This window comes from Triticum aestivum, chromosome 4D, assembly GCF_018294505.1.
Source record: "Triticum aestivum cultivar Chinese Spring chromosome 4D, IWGSC CS RefSeq v2.1, whole genome shotgun sequence".
Lineage (NCBI taxonomy): Eukaryota > Viridiplantae > Streptophyta > Magnoliopsida > Poales > Poaceae > Triticum > Triticum aestivum.
In genome coordinates this window covers 453,243,020-453,266,996 of record NC_057805.1, presented here as the reverse complement: position 1 = coordinate 453,266,996, position 23,977 = coordinate 453,243,020, and the positions used below count along the sequence as shown (strand labels likewise).

At 48.1% G+C, this 23,977-nt stretch overlaps 2 protein-coding genes across 2 annotated transcripts; both read right to left on the bottom strand.

Annotated features, from left to right (window-relative positions):
* Positions 1-711: 711 nt before the first annotated feature.
* On the bottom strand, positions 712-4,690 carry LOC123098550 (uncharacterized). The gene is made up of 3 exons (XM_044520578.1): positions 4,129-4,690; positions 3,688-4,029; positions 712-1,417 (listed from the first exon to the last, which is right to left on the bottom strand). The coding sequence occupies exons 1-3, from the start codon at positions 4,357-4,359 to the stop codon at positions 893-895; spliced, it is 1,098 nt and encodes a 365-aa protein (XP_044376513.1). The 5' UTR covers positions 4,360-4,690; the 3' UTR covers positions 712-892.
* Positions 4,691-6,561: 1,871 nt separating this feature from the next.
* Positions 6,562-9,707, bottom strand: LOC123098549 (uncharacterized). The gene is made up of 5 exons (XM_044520576.1): positions 9,285-9,707; positions 8,838-8,960; positions 7,649-7,748; positions 7,369-7,517; positions 6,562-7,116 (listed from the first exon to the last, which is right to left on the bottom strand). Exons 1-5 carry the CDS (start codon positions 9,642-9,644, stop codon positions 6,886-6,888), a joined length of 963 nt encoding a protein of 320 aa, XP_044376511.1. The 5' UTR covers positions 9,645-9,707; the 3' UTR covers positions 6,562-6,885.
* Between the last annotated feature and the right edge of the window lie 14,270 nt (positions 9,708-23,977).

Below are 23,977 nucleotides of genomic sequence, written 5' to 3'. Positions count from 1 at the left end.
CGCAGCCAAGCCCGCCCGGCTGCCGACGCTGTGGAGAAGAAGGAGAAGGAGAAGACGAGCCGGCGTCCCGTCCCACGGCAGCAGCCAGCAGGGCCCCCGACGACGACCGTGACCCGCAACTTTTCCGCGACGTGATCGCACTGAGATGACACGCGCAAGTGCTGATGCCGCCCGCGCAAGGGACACGCAGCTCCGGACAAGGAGGAGCGGACAGCCAGTAGTAGCTACTACAGTGCAGTGACGCGTGCTAATGTACTATCATCATCATCAAGGAGAAAGAGGGTATGCGGACACTGTCAAAGTGCTAAACCTGCCACCAACCATCGTTGTTAACAGCCCAGGGGAATGGCCGTTCTGCTGATTCCATTGGAACTCACCTCACCTGCTGCTGATGTAACAATAATATTGTTGCACAACTTCTCATGCAGATCAGCGACCAAGGGAGGCCGCAAGGAACCAAGCGTAGGTCAGTACAAAGGTTCAGACAAATGCAGCTCACATGCAAGGTACTTCCAAGAAGGCAGCAGTACATTAACAAGGCAGAATAAGAGAACCAAACAAAACTGTTTCCTAGATGCATGGAGACATGTACCTTGAATCTTTCTTGCAGATTTCAGCACGAACAACACAGGATTCTTGTACAACGGGTGCAGGGTCTATGTAAATCAAGGAGTTCATCTCAAGAAGGTTTCAGTTTTTACAGGCAGCTACTTAGAAACTGTGAGTTTTTCTTTCTTTTTAGGTAAAAACCCAGGGTACACATATGTATGTACACGCGCTTGCATTTTCTTGGTGCCACAATCACAAACAATAATCGACACACCGACGAAACTAAACAAAATGCTACTGGACTACTACGTGTTACACTCCTGCGTACGATCGAGTAGTACGTTCACTTGCCGCCGCCGGCGGCCATGGCGTCGTAGAAGCGGCTCCGCCGGACCTCCTCCGGCGGGATGAAGGCGTCGGGGCCCAGCCCCGGCACGTCGAACGCCACGTCGTCGATGGTCCACGACTCCTCCATCCGCGTCACCACCCGCGCGGCGCGCACGCCGACGCCGAACCGGGCGAGGTGCGCCGTGGACCGCCCCGCGTGCGCCACGGTGACGCCGCCGTCCACGGCGCGGTAGTCGGAGAGCGTGGACGCGATGGTGGTCTCCCAGTACATGGCGGCGGCGCCGGGGGACTGGATCCGGGTGAGCTGCGAGTCCTCCAGGCGCGCCAGGAGGCCGCTCCGCTGGCTGAAGAACCCGGTCAGGCCGTGCCGGATCACCTCCGCCGTGCCGTCGCTCCAGCTCGACAGCGTCGAGGGACCCACGTCGAGGCGCAGCACGAAGCAGTCCTCCCCGTCGACCTGCTTCTCGCCGGCGTGCTCCGCCGTCGAGAAGATGGACGCGATCATCACCGGGTCCAGGCCCTGCATGTGCATGGACAAGATCAACATCAATATTTCTTTCTTTAGTCACACTAACAACGACTTCGGCGAACAGTGCAGCTCTGCGAGTCATCTGAACATTGGAACCGATGTAATTTTCAAGGAATTACCACACCGAAAACTGTGAGCTACTGCAGCACTGCAGCCTGCTTCTAGTTCTACATGTGGACACTACACATGCAGCATGACATGCTAGAAATGGGATGTCAGTGAAGTTGATCAGATAGATAACTCTGCTTGCTTGGCAAGTTGGCATATGGATAGCATGTCAGTGCCCGGCGCTTTTGGACCATCAGTTTATGCCCAAGTACAGAGTCTCTCACGTGGATTTCTGCTATTTTTACGCCATTTACTCCAACTGGTGAAAAATTATTCAGCTACTCCTAATACACACACGTTAGATTAAAGTACTCATATCCTACGAGAATATTCTAGAGGGGCTGGCAGTCTGGTAGCGTACGAGTATATAATCCGTGTTGTGTCACCATCTTGGCTTAGGTAAGAACATGCCACTAGAGCATAGTTTATTGTCATGGAGTAGAGGACGCTGCCGATATAGAAATGCAGTGCCCCTAAATTAAACACAATTGTACAATCTTTGCTCCACTATAAACAGCTAACAGCTTCTGTATATATTGTGTGCATCTTCCGTACTCTTTCTTCAAGTAGGCCACACTTGTATTTCCTATCTTCTATACAAAGAAATTTGCTGAAACTTTCTCTAGTCTTGAAGTGACATTGCAGTTGCAGAGGCAAGAAATGCACAATAATTAATTAGCAGTACGTACTCCTCATCCATCCGGAAGAAAAGTACTTATTTTCTAGACCGAAACTGGCCCAATTACTCAACTGGGTCGTCCTAATTAGTCAGCTAAGTACATCGTCATGTTGAGCTAGCAGTTAGCCTAAGCGAACGACCTAACTAATTAAGTAATTAACGCCACATAGATCCAGCGAACAGTTCAAACAGGTAGACCTGCGGAGGCATGAGCTACTCTACAGAGTTAACTATAAATGTTGGGTAAGCATACAGATTTCGGGAATCAGATCGTGACTTCAGCATCAAATTTTACTACTGTCTACTTGCTAGTGTTAGTTGGGCTAGCTTTGCTCAGAATACCAACTGACGACCTACATCATTAAGATAGCATTACTCATTCAGTAAAATTTACCACAAAATCTATCATTAAGGTTTGCTTCAGCAGATTACAACACAGTATGATCTGTGTCTGTGTCTGTGGTATGTATATCGTTCTACTCTACACACTCTAGAGAATGGGAATAAGAGCAGTGGTGGTGTTCTCGGGCGATTCCAAGCTGTCGAACAGAGCACATAGCCAGTATCCGTGGTTCGATTTGGGAGTTGCTAAGATAGGATAACTAATCCTAAAGAAAGCAGCCAATCTGCTTAGCTCAATGAGCTCACACATGCTGATCAGACATCTCCCAGTGGGCATGCACTTTATCAAAGATGAGGGCAGATATTCTAGCCCCATGTGAGCAGAGGCAAGGCAGAATGCAAGCCTTGTAGCCGCCAAGTCAAACAAGACGTGGATCTCTCTCTTCACAAAGGAAATGTGCTGGGAGTATGAAGCATGGAGGAGAGCATCAATAATGGCGGCCATGAACAGTGAGGCAATGGCATGGCATGGCGTGCGGCGCTACCAGCTTCGGATCCCAAGATAACAACTGTGCAGTGCGCATACGTTGGGGAGTAGTAGTAGTATATCCATTATCCAGCCGCTTTTTAACAAAGATTCTTCCACTTGTTCCCGCCCTCCGACCGATTACATGGTGGATCTTTCTAAATTTTAACTAATCAGTACTCGTACTAGTAGTACGTCCTATGTGCCGGACGGCGCACAGATGCAAAGCAAAGCGAAAAGATCATGCGCAAAAGCGGGTTGCAACGGGGAAAAGAAAAGGTTGAAGACGCGTGGGGACGGCCCGTCATGGGCACGCCGCAGAGCTACTATAGTGGCAGTAAACACGACGGTGCATGGGAGGCATGCGGTGCCATGCCGTGGCATGGCCGGTGATGGTAACTAAAGCGGTGCGGGAAAGGGGAAAGAAAAGGTACTGTAGGGTGGAAAGATGGAGGAGGACACGGTGGGCGTCACGACGGTTGATGCGCCGGAAATGGCACCGCCAGCTCGCGCGCGGTGCGTGCACGGGAGCGTGGACTGTGGAGCGGTGGAAGCTGGCGGCGGGTGCAGGTGAATGAATGAATGGATGGATGGATGGCGACTAACCTGGAGGGCGCGGCGGAGGGGGCGGGAGCCGCCGCGCGCGGCGTGCGCGCCGAGCCAGGGCGTGCGGCGCCAGGCGACGCGGCCGTCGCTGCCGGCGGCGACGCTGTGGCCGGCCACGGCCATCTCGACGAGCCACATGCCGGGGGCGAGCTGCCAGACCACGAAGCTCCCCTCGTGGCACCGGCCGGCGTTGCCGTTGGCGTGGCCCGCTCCGGCGGGCTCCTGCAGCATCGCCAGCCGCACCTTGCCCGCCGCGTACATGCTCTTGGCCGTCCCCTCCAGCTTCCCGCACCCCGTCGTCGCCCTGAACTGCTCGATTATGTACTGCGCCGACGAGGCCACCTGCGCAACCAGCAGCAGCATACATAAGCGAAAGCAAACCCAAAGCCGCGTACATAAGCGAAAGCAAGCATGGAAGAGGGCACGCATAGGTATACGTACGTGTCGGGGGAGGCGCGGGAGGATGGGCACGGGGGAGAGGGGGCAGGCGAGGACGGAGAGGAGGACGCGGAGGTCGGCGGCGGGGCGGGCGTCGTCCCCGGCGGCGCCGCCGGACAGGATGCGCGCCCAGCGGTGCAGCGTGGCGTGGAGCCCCGACCGCCGCCGCGCCCCCGACTCGTCCTCCGCGCCGGGCTCCTCTGCCAGCGGCTCCAGCGCCACCCTCGCCCTCATCTCAAGAACGAACGAGCCAACGTGCTCTCCCTGTCGCTTCTGGCGTAGCTTAGCTTAGCTGAGCTGAGCTTCTGTGTCAGGCCGCCGCTGCTGCTGCTGCTGCGAGAGTTTGTTGCTTGCGCGGCCTCGTCCGGTTATTATAATGCGGGCAGGCGGGCGGGCGGGGGAGCGAAAGCCGCTCGGCGAGTGCAACTTGCAACCTGCTCCTCGCACAGACAGCACGGCGCGAAATCTCTCTTTCTTGGTGATGGTTGGCGGCCACGGATGACGCGCCGGGCCCCAGGTGGCGGCGACCCGGCTCGTGTGGTCAGTCAGCCGCGGTGTGGAGTGCGGGGGAAGGGAGGGAGGGGGAGCGTTCAAGGGAGGCAAGACGGCGACGGCGACCGGGAGGGGGAGCACGGGCGGGCGGGTGACCGGACGGGGACGGAGTGGGGTTGGGGGAGCCGTCAAAATCTCGATCGCTCGCCCGATCGAGCGACCGGGCTCCGATCCGACGTGCGCCCGTGCCGCACGATCGCGCGTGCGTGCGCTGCGCCCGTTGGATATGGGCTTCCCTTGTGGGTTTGGAAACAGGGGGTTTCCGCTTGTTTGTTTGTTCGTTGCTTGGCGTGGTTCGTGTCGACTCATTCATTCCCGTAGGCGTAGGCGCGTCGTGGATGGAAATCAAATCCGGGCGGTCTCTGTCCGTGGCGTGACGGGCGGGTGAGCTGACACGGACGACGGCGACGCCGCAACCCTCCCCCATCCGCCGGCGAGCGCCCCCGCCCACGAGGCCTCGCCATCAGTCCCTGCCTTGAAGCCCAAGATCTCTCACCGTCCCCATCTCTTTGCTCAGGTCGGCGCTCTCTTCTGCGTACGTGGACTCGTTCCGTCCAGCTGGATTGCAACGTGTAACGTAAGGCACACACGACATGGCGTGGCGAGTGCCCGGCTCGTTCCAAATCCCAAGGATCCTTCCACGGACGGGGAGCGATCATGTCGAGGGTGTGCATATCAAGGGATTACCGACATCAGGAACCAATGGCGTGCAACGATCGCGTGCCCGTGTGCCACTGTACCCCATCGACGAGTCATGTACTCCCTTCGTCTCAAAATAAATGTCTAAACGAAGTTTTACTATGGTAAGGACACTTATTTTGAGAGGGGGAGTATTTGTTTCTCACTTTCTCTTCCCGTTCTGCTTTTGGCTTCCAATAATTCCTGAATTTCAGCAATGCGCCCGATATATGTATTGGTCTCGTACTTTATCATCTTCAATTAAAGGGTGGGCTCGGTTGCTGTCCGGGCAATCATCAGGGCTCAGTCTGCTCACCCCGATGTCCAACCCTGACACTGAAATTAATAGTGTCGATTTAAGCCCACAGGTAGAGAAAAAAGGACGATTTCATTTCCTTCCACACCGGTCTGAAGTATTAACCCGGGTTTGAAAATTGCACAACATCCAACCCAATTCCAAACAACAATCGTGTTTAGGTAGTACTGAAGTGTCCGAGCGTGCGTCCAGTAACATCCAGACTTACCCTACAAGGGTGAGCCGTGACAGTGACACAGCCAGTGCCAGCTACGTGCATTGTGTACGAAGCAAGTCTAATGCAATGCACGCAGTGGCACTTTCAGCTTCGACGTAGCTATCCGGGACGCCATTGGCCGGCTCGATTTGGTCAGCACCGTTTCCACACGACCAAATTGCAGTCAGTCGGCAACTTGGCATAGTGGTGCTACCTAGGACGGGATGAGGGCATCACGCAATGATTCCTGGTGAGTTCGATTCGATCGATTTGGAGCCCGCCATCGCCAGGCCATGATAACGGAAATTGGAGGAGGGCGTGGCGTCCTTTTCGTCCAACTCGAGTGCTGCTCGGTTGGTCTGGGATAAGGCCATTCCATCCGTCCGTGCATGTGCATGCGCGTAGTATGCTTCGATACCATTATAAGAATGTAAAGTCCATTTTTGGGGGGAATTTAAGAATGGTAAACCTCACGGCACTCATGATTTCAACTTGCCTTTACTCAGGTTCAGTTCTGGTGGCTCCTGCCTCCTCTTCTCGGATAAAAAAATGGGAAACGTGTTGGCCCCAAAAGCAGGATAGTTTGTTCGCCAGGGCAGGGCTAATGTACCCACAAAGGTTCTTCATGATGGACACACATGATTCCATACAAGCAATCCAATTCTCATCAACATTCAGAGCTTCAGATCTCACATTCTAAAGTAACTATGCATATATGAATCCAGTTGCATGTCTCAAGGTTGCAATCAGGGAGCAATAACAGATGCACCGGGATACCTACATGGCAAATTGGGAGAAAACACCTAAATTCTGTAGCTTGTCTACCACCACCAGCACAGAAATAAAGCAGCATTCACCAACTCTTCTCGCAAACAGATCACCAGCTTCAGACTGGAGAACATAAAGGTTCTTTGGATTTTACACCTCAATTTCAACGAACACCATCTTCATGAAACACACCATCTATGCTTACACGCCCAAACATGCAAGGCGGAGTGATTCAAAACCCTGCACGCTTTCAGGTGGTAGTTTCAGTAGTAGGCTGCGACTGGGACGCGCGAGCCCGAGCTGCTGCCGCTCTCTCTAGCGCCTTGAGCCTGTTAGCCTCCATGCGCGCCTTCTGCTCCTCCGTCAGCTCAACTTTGCTTGGCTTGCTTCCGCCACCATCCTCTCCATCTTGATGCTTCTCTGCCTCTCTTGGAGCCACGGGTTGTTCAGCGCCTCCATCGCCAGATCTTAGTACAGGTTCCTGTTGTGCCATCAACGAAACAATGCATCACTTTTTAAACCGCATAACACTCCTACCAGAGTAACTAGAGTACAGAGTCCATAATGTCTAGGCATGGCTTCAGGATACTAACACTAACAGCATCTGTTACTAACGCTTTTGAAGAACCTTCTATTTTCATTTCATGGATGGGACGAATCACGTAACTTACATATGTGTCCTTAGAGCTGACAACAGCTATGTCAAGTTAAACAAGGCAGAGTATTGACTTACATCGGCTGTCTTTTCGTATATTTCATTTAGCAAATCCTCTTGCATGGGATCCACGTCATCACTTTCCATCGCAAATGGGTCCACATCCTCATGATTGTCCGTCGACGGAGGTTCTGTCCCAAGGATTGGGTCTTCTTGTGTGGTTCCATCTGCAACAGATAGTGAGCAATTTGATGTTACTGGAATATAACAAATACAGGTTAGAGATACATGCAAGTACTTGTAATCAAGAATCAGAGATATGTGTATGTGCACTTTAAACAAAACAAAGAGGTCAGACCAGGTTCTCCCTCTGGTATGACTTCTTCCACTGGCGGTTGATGCAGTAGTGTAGGATCCCCCCCTCTGGCAACCCTTTCCTTCAATTCCGAAATGCATCTCTAAGATAAGGAAGGGCAGTGTCAGTGAGGAATACATATGTCCAGGGAGAACAAGGTCAACTGACATGATGGAAGCACCCGAAAACTAAAAGAAGTATCTAGCCATGTTAGACAACACAATCAATTGAAATCTGTGAAATAGCTCAAGGACAAGTTAAATCTAAACATATTCCCCCTAAACATAATCTTGCGCCACATCAAGAATCAACAGATTGATGAGAAGGTGCATGTTCTGAAGTGGCATGATAAGGAGCATAACAACTCCTTTTTACAGACGTATTGTTGTACTCCCTCCAATACATATTAATTGTTGCAGCTTTAGTACAAAGTTGTACTAAAGCTGCGACAAGTAATATGGATCGGAGGGAGTACATTTTCATGTCCGTTTAACAGATCTTTACGTCAATGTGTTGCAGGCCCTTGCCTTTTGCATTGCCTATCGTCATGAAAATATACTTCACCAAGTCATTATTGAGATTTATTCAGCCATCATCCCATAGTGAAATAGCATAATGAATTTGTGGTGGCAGCGGCTTCACTTAACCCTGAAGGAGCTAATCAAATCAGTTCAGTTGAGCATGCTCGGAAGACTGCTCAATTTACATGTTACAGCATGGAAGGAAACCCCGAAAGGAAGAATTATCTCAAGGATACGGTAATTCTACACATGTTCCCCATAAACATAATCTTATGCCACGACAAGAACCAACAGATTGATGAGAAGGCGTATTTTCTGAACAAGTGAATGGCAAGGAGCATAACATCTCCTTTTTTCAGATGTATTGTTGTACTCTTTTTATGTTCACTTGGGAGAATAACCTTATGTTGATGTGTTGCTTTTCTATTGCCTGCCGTCATAAAACCTACACCAAGTCATTATTGAGATTTACAAAGCCATCAAGCCATATAGCAAGATAACATATGTTAGTGGTGACTTTACAAAGCCATCTCCTGCCAAAGTAAGGTGACTTTACTTAACCCTGCAGAGCTAATAAAACCCTGAAAGGAAACCCTGTAACTTGTCTGAAGGCTACTCAATTTACCTGTAACAACATGGAAGGAAACCCTGAAAGGGAGAAAGAAGCTTACCCTAACGCGGCTACTGGCCCCAACTTTCTCAGCTTTGCGCACAAACTGATCGAAGGAGTAGTAAGGGATCAAGCGAGAGTGCCAGTCCGCGTAAAGCTTGATCAGATTGCCAAGGTCTTCCACCTGACAGTAAGACAGTAAGTCATTTAGGAGGCCAACGGAGATCAGAATAATGACAAGTGTGCAGTGAGCAACATGATGCTACATTCTTTGTTCATGTGCAGCACACATAAGTTACAACTATCTATTCGAATGTTTTGACTTTTGATGGCACATATGCAGTAAATTACTGAAAGTTTATAACAAGAAATGAAAGCATCGGCATGTAGCAGGTGTGACTTTGCATCTACAGTTTCTACACGGGGTTGATCATCTAATTAAACTGGAACTGCAGAGAAAGGAGGTATTCATTGTCCACAGGATGGAGTTAATCGGCGGCAGGCATACCTCGGATCCGGGCCGGGCGCGGGGCTTGAACGCCTTGGGGAAGTAGCGGAGGACGAAGCCCAGGCCGTCGTCGGAGAGGAGGAGGTCCGGCGTGAGCTTGGGCCGCGTCGCCCTCTCCTTCTTCTTCTTAGCACCATCCTGCGGCGCCTCCTCGCCCTCCGCCGGAGCCGCCGGATCCGGACCGGCCGCGGGTTTGGAGAACTGTCTCGGCTTGTAGGGGGCGAAGCGGGCGGCGCCGGCGGCGGGGTTCGGATTGGGGTTGGGGTTGGTGGAGGAGGATGGCGGGGCGGAGGGGCAGTCGCGGGACCAGTGGCCGGGGCGGCCGCACTTGAAGCAGCCCGTCGGTGCCGACGCCGCCATGGGATGGAAGGGGGAGGAGATGGATCTCAGGATTTGGGAATCGGAGTGGACGGGGAGAACGATTTGTTGCTTCCCTTTTGGCGGGAACGACAAGGTGGGTTGGCGCCATCCATTTTCCCTCTGTTTCTGTTTCTGGGCTCCAGTGGATATTGCTCATGGGCCATCATTTCCCACTGTTATTGCCTATGGACCGTACCGTGCTACGATCCGGATTTTTGCACACTTTCAGTTCGGCTCATTCGTGTCGCTCGTTTAGGGGGAAAAAGTGTTATACTAAAATAAAGTTTAGGGGAAAAAGCTGGTCCCCTCAAAAAAAGGGGGAAAACGGGATCTTCTGTTTTTTTAGTTTTGAAATAGTTGAGGACATAAAAAAGATTTTTAAAAATCTTCATGATCTTATAAAGTCCATAAATTTGAAAAATATATTCATGAATTCAAAATCACTAAGTCAAAAAAGTTCTCAAAGTTGAAAATTGTCCATGAATATGAAAAAGTCCATGGAACTCAAAAAAGTTCGAAAAATTGCGAATTTGAATAAAGTTCACAAATTCAAAAAGCTCTGGAGTCCAATACCCAAAAAAATCATGATAAAAAAACGTTTGTGAATTAAAAAAATACAAATATGAAAAAATTCGCGAAGTCAAGAAAGGTTGATGAGAATTCCGAAAACATTCTTGAAATCAAAAGATTTTGCGAATTGGAAAAAATCATGAAGTAAAAAAACACAAATTTGAAAATGTTCAATAATTTAAAAACATCATGAAAATGAAAAAATATGAATTTGTAAAAATTACGATTTTAAAAAGATCATGAATTTGAAGAAAAAACTCATGAAGTATAAAATGAAAACGGAAAAGAAAATAAAAAGAAAGAAGGCAGAAAATAGAAAAATTAATAAAAAAATCGACCAAAAGCTTCTAAAACCGGCTAGAAGGTTCCCAAAACCTTCCACGACAAACAAATCGCAGTAGGTAGTATGTCCCCTAAATGGGTCGGCCCATTACTAAGACTTTCAAGGGTGTGTGCTCGCCATGTACCGATAGCCCTATAACCAATGCCTTAACGTTGAACAGGGTTCAACTACCTTGTCGTGTTTGACTACAAAGGTTTATCTTATCTTTAAATAAGAAAACACGAAAGAGGTTCTCGATAAACTGAAAAAAAACCAACATTATCATGACCCTGTTGTTTTTGGATTTCACTACTTATAGAAGGTCACATTTTATAACATGACAAAATCACAACAATAGGCCATCTTGATTAAAACGGATGGTCAAATCTTTTATCTTTTATATCTAAAAAGCTAGCCCACCCTACTATTTTCAAGCACATGCAGCTATGTCATGTCATCACCTACTAATAAGCTTTAGAAAATGTTTGCATGTGTCATTCATAGCCAGTTTTCTTCTCACACACTTTAACAGGCTTTTCTCAAGCTCTCTACCGGTTGCACATATGATGTAATCAAAAAATTGTCGCAGTCAATTACCTCAGCTGTGTACAAATTTTTTATTATTTGTTTTAAATTTTTATTTTTCTTTCTTCTTAAAAGGTAATATAATGTTAATAATTCATTCTTTTTTAGAAAACTTCATTTTTTTTGTTTTCATTTATTTTTCAATTTTTGCCTTCCGACTTAAAAGGTATCGGTTCTGTTTCTGTTATGTTTCACACCAATAAGTATCGGGCATGCTTCTTTTTCTCGTGGTTGTAAAAGGTCGGGTTTTTGTTTTATTTTAATATACATATTTGTTCATTGATGCTTAAGTATAGACGCAAGTGTTGGGGAACGTAGTATTTCAAAAATTTTGCGTACGATCACGCAAGATCTATCTAGAAGAAGCATAGCAACGAGCGGGGAGAGTGTGTCCACGTACCCTCGTAGAGCAAAAGCGGAAGCGTTTAGTAACGCGGTTGATGTAGTCGAACGTCTTCGCGATCCAACCGATCCAAGTACCGAACGCACGACACCTCCGCGATCTGCACACATTCAGCTCGATGACGTCCCTCGAACTCTTGATCCAGTTGAGGCCGAGGGAGAGTTTCGTCAGCACAACGACATGGTGACGGTGATGATGAAGTTACCGGCGCAGGGCTTCGCCTAAGCACTACGACGATATGACCGAGGTGTTGAACTGTGGAGGGGGGCACCGCACACGGCTAAGAGATTGTCTGTTGTGCCTTTGGGGTGCCGCTCCCCCTGTATATAAAGGAGGGGAGGAGGAGGCCGGCCAACAAGGGGCGCGCCAGGGAGAGGGGAGTCCTACTAGGACTCCAGTCCTAGTAGGATTTAACCCCACCCTTTTTTCCTTCTACCGGAGGGGGAAAAGGGGACGGAGAGGGAGTAGGAGAAGGAAAGGGGGGTGGCGCCCCCTTCCCAAGTCCAATTCGGCCTCCTCCCTTGTGGGGGCGCACTAGCCCCTTGTGGGCTGGTTAGCCTCCCTCCTATGGCCCATAAGGCCCATATCTTTCCCAGGGGGGTTCCGGTAACCTCCCGGTACTCCGGAAAAATGCCCGAATCACTCGGAACCATTCCGATGTTTGAATGCAACCTTCCAATATATGAATATTTACCTCTCGACTATTTCGAGACTCCTCGTCATGTCCGTGATCTCATCCGGGACTCCAAACAAACTTCGGTACATCAAATCACATAACTCATAATACAAATCGTCATCGAACGTTAAGCGTGCGGACCCTACGAGTTCGAGAACTATGTAGACATGACCGAGACACATCTCTGGTCAATAACCAATAGCGGAACTTGGATGCTCATATTGGCTCCTACATATTCTACGAAGATCTTTATTGGTCAAACTGCATCACAACATATGTTGTTCCCTTTGTCATCGGTATGTTACTTACCCGAGATTCGATCGTCGGTATCATCATACCTAGTTCAATCTCGTTACCAGCAAGTATCTTTACTCGTTCCGTAATACTTCATCCCGCAACTAACTCATTAGTCACATTGCTTGCAAGGCTTATAGTGATGAGCAGTACCGAGAGGGCCCAGAGATACCTCTCCGATACTTGGATTGACAAATCCTAATCTCGATCTATGCCAACCCAACAAACACCTTCGGAGACACCTGTAGAGCATCTTTATAATCACCCAGCTATGTTGTGACATTTGATAGCACACAAGGTGTTCCTCCGGTATTCGGGAGTTGCATAATCTCATAGTCAGAGAAAAATGTATAAGTCATGAAGAAAGCAATAGCAACAAAACTCAACGATCATTTGTGCTAAGCTAACGGATGGGTCTTGTCCATCACATCATTCTCTAATGATGTGATCCCGTTCATCAAATGACAACACATGTCTATGGTCAGGAAACTTAACCATCTTTGATTAACGAGCTAGTCCAGTAGAGGCATACTAGGGACATTCTGTTTGTCTATGTATTCACACATGTACTAAGTTTCCGGTTAATACAATTCTAGCATGAATAATAAACATTTATCATGATATAAGGAAATATAAATAACAACTTTATTATTGCCTCTAGGGCATATTTCCTTCAGTCTCCCACTTACACTAGAGTCAATAATCTAGTTCACATCGCCATGTGATTTAACACCAATAGTCCACATCTTTATGTGATTAGTTCACATCTCTATGTGACTAATACCCAAAGGGTTTACTAGAGTCAATAATCTAGTTCACATCGCTATGTGATTAACACCCAAAGAGTGATCATGTTTTGCTTGTGAGAGAAGTTTAGTCAACGGGTCTGCCACATTCAGAGCCGTATGTATTTTTGCAAATTTTCTATGTCTACAATGCTCTCCACGAAGCTACTCTAGCTAATCGCTCCCACTTCCAATATGTATCCAGATTGAGACTTAAAGTCATCCGGATCAGTGTCAAAGCTTGCATCGACGTAACCCTTTACGACAAACTCTTTATCACCTCCATAACCGAGAAATATTTCCTTAGTCCTCTAAGGATAATTTTGACCAATGTCCAGTGATCTACTCCAAGATCACTATTGTACTCCCTTGCCAAACTCAGGGCAGGGTATACAATAGGTCTGGTACACAGCATGGCATACTTTATAGAACCTATGGCTGAGGCATAGGGAATGACTTTCATTCTCTCTCTATCTTCTGCCATGGTCGGGCTTTGAGTCTTACTCAACTTCACACCTTGCAACACAGGCAAGAACTCCTTCTTTGACTATTCCATTTTGAACTACTTCAAAAACTTGGCAAGGTATGTACTCATTGAAAAATCTTATCAAGCGTCTTGATCTATCTCTATAGATCTTGATGCTCAATATGTAAGCAGCTTCACCGAGGACTTTCTTTGAAAAAACTCCTTTCAAACACTCATTTATGCTTTCTAGAAAATTCTACATCATTTCCGATCAACAATATGTCATTCACATATACTTATCAGAAAGGCTGTAGTGCTCCCACTCACTTTCTTGTAAATACAGGCTTCTTCGAAAGTCTGTATAAACTATATGCTTTGATCAACTCATCAAAGCGTATATTCCAACTCCAAGATGCTTGCACCAGTCCGTAGATGGATCACTGGAGCTTGCACACTTTGTTAGCACCTTTAGGATCGACAAAACCTTCTGGTTGCATCATATACAACTATTCTTTAATAAATCCATTAAGGAATGCAGTTTTGACATCCATTTGCCAGATCTCATAAAATGCGGCAATTGCTAACATGATTCGAACAGACTTAAGCATCGATACGAGTGAGAAAAACTCATCATATTCAACACCTTGAACTTGTCGAAAACCTTATTCGATAATTCGAGCTTTGTAGATAGTAACACTACCATCAGCGTCCGTCTTCCTCTTGAAGATCCATTTATTCTCTATGGCTCGTCGATCATTGGGCAAGTCCACCAAAGTCCATACTTTGTTCTTATACATGGATCCCATCTCAGATTTCATGGCCTCAAGCCATTTCTCGGAATCTGGGCTCTTCATCGCTTCCTCATAGTTCGTAGGTTCGTCATGGTCTAGTAACATGACTTCCAGAACTGGATTACCATACCACTCTGGTGCGGACCGTACTCTGGTTGACCTACGAGGTTCGGTAGTAACTTTATTTGAAGTTTCATGATCATCATCATTAACTTCCTCACTAATTGGCGTAGGCATCACTGGAACTGATTTCTGTGATGAACCATTTTCCAATTTGAGAGAAGGTACAATTACCTCATCAAGTTCTACTTTCCTCCCACTCACTTATTTCAAGAGAGACTCCTTCTCTAGAAAGGATCCAGTCTTACCAACAAAGATCTTGCCTTTGGATCTGTGATAGAAGGTGTACCCAACAGTTTCTTTTGGGTATCCTATGAAGACACATTTCTCCGATTTGGGTTCGAGCTTATCAGGTTGAAGCTTTTCACATAAGCATCGCAGCCCCAAACTTTAAGAAACGACAACTTGGGTTTCTTGCCAAACCACAGTTCATATGGTGTCGTCTCAACATATTTAGATGGTGCCATATTTAACGTGAATGCAGCTATCTCTAATGCATAACCCCAAAACGATAGTGATAAATCCGTATGAGACATCATAGATCGCACCATATCTAATAAAGTACGGTTATGACGTTCGTACACACCATTACGCTGTGGTGTTCCAGGTGGCGTGAGTTGCGAAACTATTCTACATTGTTTCAAATGAAGACCAAACTCTTAACTCAAATATTCGTCTCCGCGATCAGATCATAGAAACTTTATTTTCTTGTTACGATGATTTTCCACTTCACTCTGAATTTTTTTGAACTTTTCAAATGTTTCAGACTTATGTTTCATCAAGTAGATATACCCATATCTGCTCAAATCATTTGTGAAGGTCAGAAAATAACGATACCCGCCGCGAGCCTCAACACTCATCGGATCACATACATCAGTATGTATTATTTCCAATAAGTCAGTTGCTCGCTCCATTGTTCCGGAGAACGGAGTCTTGGTCATCTTGCCCATGAGGCATGGTTCGCAAGCATCAATTGATTCATAATCAAGTGATTCCAAAGCCCATCAGCATGGAGTTTCTTCATGCGCTTTACACCAATATGACCTAAACGGCAGTGCCACAAATATGTTGCACTATCATTACCAACTTTGCATCTTTTGGCATCAATATTATGAATATGTGTATTACTACGATCGAGATTCAATAAACCATTTATATTGAGTGTATGACCATAGAAGGTTTTATTCATGTAAATGGAACAACAATTATTCTTTGATTTAAATGAACAACTGTATTGCAATAAACATGATCCAATCATATTCATGCTCAACGCAAACACCAAATAACATTTATTTTAGGTTCAACACTAATCCCGAAGGTAAAGGGAGTGTGCGATGGTGATCTTATCAACCTTGGAATCACTTCCAACACACATCGTCACCTTGCCCTTAACTAGTCTTTGTTCATTTTGTAACTCCTGTTTCGAGTTACTAATCATAGCAACTGAACCAGTATCAAATACCCAGGGGCTACTATGAACACTAGTAAAGTACACATCAATAACATGTATATCATATATACTTTTGTTCACTTTGCCATCCTTCTTATCCGCCAAGTATTTGGGGCAGTTCCGCTTCCAGTGACCATTTCCTTTGCAGTAGAAGCACTCAGTTTCAGGCTTGGGTCTAGCTTTGGGCTTCTTCATGGGAGTGGCAACTTGCTTGCCATTCTTCTTGAAGTTCCCTTTCTTTCCCTTGCCCTTTGACTTGAAATTAGTGGTCTCGTCAATCATCAACATTTGATGGTTTTCTTGATTTCTACCTTCGTCGATTTCAGCATCACGAAGAGCTCGGGAATCATTTTCGTCATCCCTTGCATATTATAGTTCATCACAAAGTTCCAGTAACTTGGTGATAGTGACTAGAGAACTCTGTCAATCACTATCTTATCTGGAAGATTAACTCCCACTCGATTCAAGCGATTGTAGTACTCAGATATTCTGGGCACATGCTCACTGGTTGAGCTATTCTCCTCCATCTTGTAGGCAAAATACTTGTCAGGGGTCTCATACCTCTCGACTCGGGCATGAGTCTGAAATACAAATTTCAGCTCTTGGAACATCTTATATGTTCTGTGGCATTCAAAACATTTTTAAAGTCCCAGTTCTAAGCCGTAAAGCATGGTGCACTAAACTATCAAGTAGTCATCATACCGAGCTTTGCCAAATGTTCATAATGTCTGCATCTGCTCCTGCAATAGGTCCGTCACCTAGCGGTGCATCAAGGACATAATTCTTCTGTGCAGCAATGAGGATAATCCTCAGATCACGGACCTAGTCCGCATCATTGCTACTATCATCTTTCAACATAGTTTTTTTCTAGGAACATATCAAAAATAAACGGGGAGCTACATCGCGAGCTATTGATCTACAACATAGTTATGCAAATACTATCAGGACTAAGTTCATGATAAATTAAAGTTCAATTAGTCATATTACTTAAGAACTCTCACTTAGATAGACATCCCTCTAGTCATCTAAATGATCACGTGATCCATATCAACTAAACCATGTCCGATCATCACCTGAGATGGAGTAGTTTTCAATGGTGAACATCACTATGTTGATCATATCTACTATATGATTCACGCTCGACCTTTCGGTCTCAGTGTTCCGAGTCCATATCTGCATATGCTAGGCTCGTCAAGTTTAACCCGAGTATTCTGCTTGTGCAAAACTGGCTTGCACCCATTGTATGTGAACGTAGAGCTTATCACATCCGATCATCACGTGGTGTCTCGGCACGACGAACTGTCGCAACGGTGCATACTCAGGGAGAACACTTATACCTTGAAATTTAGTGAGAGATCATCTTATAATGCTACCACCGTACTAAGCAAAATAAGATTCATAAAAGGATAAACATCACATGCAATCAAATAAGTGATATGATATGGCCATCATCATCTTGTGCCTTTGATCTCCATCTCCAAAGCACCGTCATGATCACCATCGTCACCGGCTTGACACCTTGATCTCCATCGAAGCATCATTGTCGTCTCGCCAACTATTGCTTCTACGACTATCGCTACCGCTTAGTGATAAAGTAAAGCAATTACATGGCGATTGCATTTCATACAATAAAGTGACAACCATATGGCTCCTGCCACTTGCCGATAACTGTTACAAAACATGATCATCTCATACAACAAATTATATATCATCACGTCTTGACCATATCACATCACAGCAAGCCCTGCAAAAACAAGTTAGACGTCCTCTACTTTGTTGTTGCAAGTTTTACGTGGCTGCTACGGGCTTCTAGCAAGAACCGTTCTTACCTACGCATCAAAACCACAACGATTTTTTGTCAAGTGTGCTGTTTTAACCTTCAACAAGGACCGGGCGTAGTCACACTCGATTCAATTAAAGTTGGAGAAATAGACACCCACTAGCCACCTGTGTGGGAAGCACGATGGTAGAACCAGTCTTATGAACGCGGTCATGTAATGTCGGTCTGGGCCGCTCATCCAACAATACCGCCAAATCAAAGTATGACATGCTGTTAAGCAGTATGACTATTATCGCCCACAACTCTTTGTGTTCTACTCATGCATATAACATCTACGCATAGACCTGGCTCGGATGCCACTGTTGGGGAACGTAATATTTTAAAAAAATTGCCTACGATCACGCAAGATCTATCTAGAAGAAGCATAGCAACAAGCGGGGAGAGTGTGTCCACGTACCCTCATAGAGCGAAAGTGGAAGCGTTTAGTAACGCAGTTGATGTAGTCGAACGTCTTCGCGATCCAACCGATCCAAGTACCGAACGCACAGCACCTCCGCAATCTGCACACGTTCAGCTCGATGACGTCCCTCGAACTCTTGATCCAGTTGAGGCCGAGGGAGAGTTTCGTCAGCACGACGACGTGGTGACGGTGATGATGAAGTTACCGGCACAGGGCTTCGCCTAAGCACTACGACGATATGACCGAGGTGTTGAACTATGGAGGGGGGCACCGCACACGGCTAAGAGATTGTCTGTTGTGCCTTTGGGGTGCCCCCTGCCCCTGTATATAAAGGAGGGGAGGAGGAGGCCGGCCAACAAGGGGCGCGCCAGGGAGAGGGGAGTCCTACTAGGACTCCAGTCCTAGAGGGGTATCAAAACCGGCGGATCTCGGGTAGGGGGTCCCGAACTGTGTGTCTAGGATCGATGGTAACAGGAGACGGGGGACACAATGTTTACCCAGGTTCGGGCCCACTCTATGGAGGTAATACCCTACTTCCTGCTTGATTGATCTTGATGAATATGAGTGTTACAAGAGTTGATCTACCACGAGATCGTAATGGCTAAACCCTAGAAGTCTAGCGTATGAGTATATGGTAATGAATCTGTCCTATCCGGACTATGCTCTCCGGTTTATATGGACACCGAAGAGATCTAGGGTTACATGAGGTCGGTTACATAGGAGGAAATCTTCATAATAGGTCGCCTAGCTTGCCTTCCACGCCAAGTAGAGTCGAATCCGGACACGGGTATTGTCTTCGGCCTTTGTATCTTCACAGCCCATCAGTCCAGCCCATGGATAACAGGCCGGACGCCCGAGGACCCCTTAGCACAGGACTCCCTCAGTAGCCCCTGAACCTGGCTTCAATGACGAGGTGTCCGGCGCGCAGATTGTCTTCGACATTGCAAGGCGGGTTCCCCTCCTTCCGAACTCCAAGATAGTCTTCGGACGTGATGATTGTATCCGGACCTGTTACACACCATATTCCACCGCAGAGAGAATATATATATTTCACACGAGCTCTATCCACTGACAGCTTCCGGCAACGTGATATCACGCCCGTCCGGTCATAATTTTGAACCTTTTTCTCCTGCCATCCCACGTTTCAAAACGCGGTTGCTACTGGCACGTCTTGTCGAAGCAGAGATCGTGTCCCTCTATTGCGGGATTCTCATCAATGCGGGCATGGGTAACCCAACCGTGCTGTTTACACGGCCCTTGGGAATAGGCGAGTTTAAGGCGAGTAGGGAGGCGTTTGACATTCACGGCCTCTATAAGGGGGTAAGGACTCCCTTCTTCTACCCACGCCCTTTCTCTTCCTCAGCCCTTCCGTCCTTGAGCTCCAGCGCCCAAGCCTTAGCTTCTCTCGTTCGAGAAAATACTCCAAAGATGTCCGGATCCAGAGCTGGAGGTAAGTGGATGGCCTCTTCCGTAAAAAAGAAGGACATCAAGGAGCTCCGGGAGGCCGGATATCTGGCCAAAGAGATCGCTCATCGACTCCCGGCCAAGGGACAGATCGTCCCCACTCCCGAGCCTCATGAGAGGGTTGTGTTCCTTACACATTTCGTTCGCGGGTTTGGGTTCCCTCTTCACCCATTCGTCCGCAGGTTGATGTTTTATTATGGGTTGGATTTCCATGACCTAGCCCCCAACTTCATCCTCAACATTTCGGCGTTTATCGTCGTTTGTGAGGCTTTTCTCCGCATACCGCCTCACTTCGGCCTGTGGCTGAAGACCTTCAATGTGAGGCCGAAAGTTGTGCGAGGCCAGCAAGCAGAATGCGGAGGCGCTATGGTGAGCAAGATGCCCAACGTCACCTGGCCCGAAGGTTCGTTTGCGGAGACGGTGAAGGGGTGGCAATCGGGGTGGTTCTACATCACCGAGCCACGCGATGCTGACTGGTTGGCGGCCCCCGAATTCCGATCCGGAATCCCGATGCGGCTGACCTCTTGGCAAGAGAGGGGCCTAACCTGGGGTCCTTCGGACGAGCTGACTGGGCTCCAGACGTGCATCCAGAACATGATAGAAAGGAAAATCAAGCTCATCAACGTGGTCCAGGTCATGCTTGTTCATCGGGTCCTTCCATGCCAACGCCGATCTTGTAATTTGTGGGAGTTCGAGCCGGCCAAGCACCAGACACTACTGGAGCTCTTTGGCACGACGCACGAAGAAATCTGTAAGGTGCTCTTCAAGGCCGGCGAGACGCCACCGCCTACGACCGAAGACAGTGGGCTTAGTTTAAAGCGCGAGCCCAACCCGGTCATTTCCTTTAATGTTTTCAAGGAGCATCCCCTACTAGCATATTTTGAGAGGAAATTTAACCTTCCTTCCCCTATTTTCAGGGCTGGATTAAGTTGGCCGAGGAGATTAACTGTCCGGCTCCGCTGCCCGAGGACCAAGAATTTCCATTATTGGAGAAGATGATGTTCCCTGCACCTTATGAGGTGCCGGAGAAGACGACTAAAAAGACAGCCCAAGGGGCCAAGAAGGGCCTTCGTCGGAAAAGCACTCCGGATGAGACGTCCTAAAGCGGGACTTCCTCTTCGTCCGCTGACGACGGCGATGAAGAGGAAGAAGAAAATGACTCCCCACCTGAAGCGGGGAGGAAGAAGAGAGCGGCCCCCACAAGCCCGGAGGCGGAAGCGCCTAAAAGGGTCAAAGGCTCCCTCGCGGATAACTCCTCATGGGATGTCGACAGCAGTCCAGAACGACCTCGCCGGACCAAGCCTCGGGCCGCTTCGTAAGTACCAGAATTCGCAAAGTCTGGCCTTCCTGGTTTGTAATATTGACATATTGTAAACTTTTGTCATTGCAGTCCGGCGCGCGGTGACTCCCCGCGATCCTCGACAGAGGATTCGCTGGACACAGAGGAGATGGCCAGCATATCTCCGCCACCTGCTCATTCCGTCTCACCCAGGGGTGATGACGAGGTGGTGTCCAAAAAGGCCTTCCCAGGCCAGGGAGAGGTTCCGGATATCATCGGGGTGACGCCCCAGGATGACTCCTCGGACGCTGGACATACGGGGGAAAAGGCCCCTATGGAGACTTGTGACGGGGTCCGAGTTCCCTTCGGACCTCAGCCGGATTCCATTCCGGAAATCTATATGGCTCCGGGGTCCAGCGAACGGCATTCCCCCCAAGGAGGGAGCGCGCCTGTTCTACTGATGACCTCTGTCCAACCAGAGGCACCGGATAATCTATTGGAGGCGCTGCGAGGCGCCTCTATCGTGGATGAACATCGTGTCCTTATGGACACGGTAATAGAGAAGGTTCATTTCGCTAAAAGCGGACTGACCGAAGCCTGCACTAGCCTTCTAACAGGCTTTGAGGTAAGTGATGTGATTATAGGAAAAATATCACAGTATAGACAGTAGCCCCTGATACTCTGTTTGGTGTTCGGGAAGAAAAGCCTAACAGAGGATAAAAAAATCGCAGGAGTCTAACATGAGTTGTCTATGTGAATAAGTAGGTATCGCTGTAGGCTGCCACTGCTCATGCTGCGGAGGTCTCCGGACTAAAGCAGAAATTGGAGCGGGCCGAGGAGGAGCTCGGCCGCGTGAAGAAGCAGTTGGAGGATAGCCAAGGTATGCAGTAACCCTTGGGTACATTTCGAGAAAATGAATAGTCCGACCGGATTGAAAGTGTCATAAACTTTATTAGGGGCCACGACCGAGGTGGCAACCCTTAAGAAGGCGCTAGCCGAGGCCGAGGACAAAGCGGCCAAGGAACGCGCTTTGCGCGAGAAGCACGAGGCCCGGGTTGGCGAGGCGCAGCAACAACTCCAGGGTGCGATAGAGAAATTTGAGTCCTTGGAGCGCAATTTTAAGGCACAGGAGTCCGAATTGGCGAAGGTTCACCAGAGCGCGCAGGATGCACGAGCCGAAGCCCAGAGCGCCCTCCAAGAGATTCAAGTGGCCCAGAAAATTGCGGCGGGTGAGTCTTTCACCATGTCGAGCAAGTATGTAGAGAAAACGTCCCTTGTACTTGTCCTGAATTTTGGTTTTCCAGGGGCATTTGCAGGTTTTCCACACATTGTGTCGGACGCGGCCGAGCATTATAGAGCCGAAGAAGGGATGTCTACGGAGAAGCTGTTCTGGTCCCAATATCTGGGATCCGAACATCTGGTGTCCTTCAGCGACCAGCTAAAGCAGCTGGTCGAGCTGCACAGGTTGGCAGAGCTGGCCATGAAGGACCTGATAGTCCGGCTGTGGCCTGCCGATCCTACACCTGGCAGCTATTTCGGCCTTGTGCAGCGGCTTGTGAGTGCCTGTCCGCGGCTCGAAGCCGTGAAGCGGTCGGTCTGCATTGAAGGTGCGCGTATGGCTTTTGCCCGCGTCAAGACGCATTGGGTGAAGCTGGATGCCAAGAAGCTAATGACCGAAGGACCGCCGGAGGGCAAGGAGCATCGTCGACCCGAGCACTATTTTGATGGTGTCCTGGAGGGGTCCCGCGTTGCGGTGGAGCAATGCTCGAAGGATATTATCTTCCCATAAGAACATGTGTATTATCTTGCCCTGTAATATGGAACAGAGATGTTATGTAGTGTAATGTTTATGATTTTAAATTTTACCTCCTGTGCGGCCGTTTATTAATCTGAGGGATGACCAGTCGTCGGCTTCTGCCCCCATGTAGATAGTACGGGGGTGTTCGGGATAAATCTAAACACTCTTTACTCCACATTCTGGTCCTTAAAGGAGGTGTTTAGCGCAGCGAACAAGGCAATCAGACTATGCGGCCTTTACCGCCCCCACTTAGCCATAGGAGTTTGACAATTAATAAAGTTGGCGAAGCCCCTGGTGTTCGGAAGGCCAAATTAGGGGCGCTACACACGCCTAATCGGAAGAACCGATTCTTCGCAAGAAGCGGGAAAAATCTCCAATGATTTAGAACCTCACGAACAGCTGACCAACTCTCGTCTATCATGACAGTCAGTTTTCGGCTTTCTCTACTGAGGTGCTCGTCCGGAAGAACCGGGACACAATCGCAGTAGTTCTCCCTTTACTACCCTAGCCGATATAGCGGAACGTAAGGTAGTAAGCATAGGAGCCGGGCAACCCAACTATTGACCAAAGACATGATTCGGAGCCGATGCATATAATGCTATAAGTTTGGGGTGCCGAACTATACTGTAAAAGTGTTCGGACTTTTGTTGCCGTGCGGGGTGTTATTAAGCCCCTGGCGTATTAGTACGTACCATGGTGTACGTGTGCAATGAGTGATAAAAACTGAGGTGAGGAAACGGAAAAAATGAAGTAATGGGCTGACACCACCATTTATTCACCGTTGTGGTGTAATCAGTACGTCAAGGCGTACTTTGTACAAGTGATGCGATAAGCAAGTAAGGCTATTGAAAATGCCATAAACAAGGGCGAGCTGCGTGCGGGTATGTAAAACAAGTATAGTAATCGTTTATTAGAAACCACCTAGGGGGTTCCCTTGTACGCCAGAGCTCCTTGTCTCCTTGGTGTATTCTGCCAGCAGGTTGTCCGTATAGCCCTTGAAAAGAGAGGAAGACCTGTACAAAGAAAAAGCAGAAACGTGCGAATCCCAGGGTCTATCAAGCTGTACTGTGGATTGCGAGCGAGTTGTGCC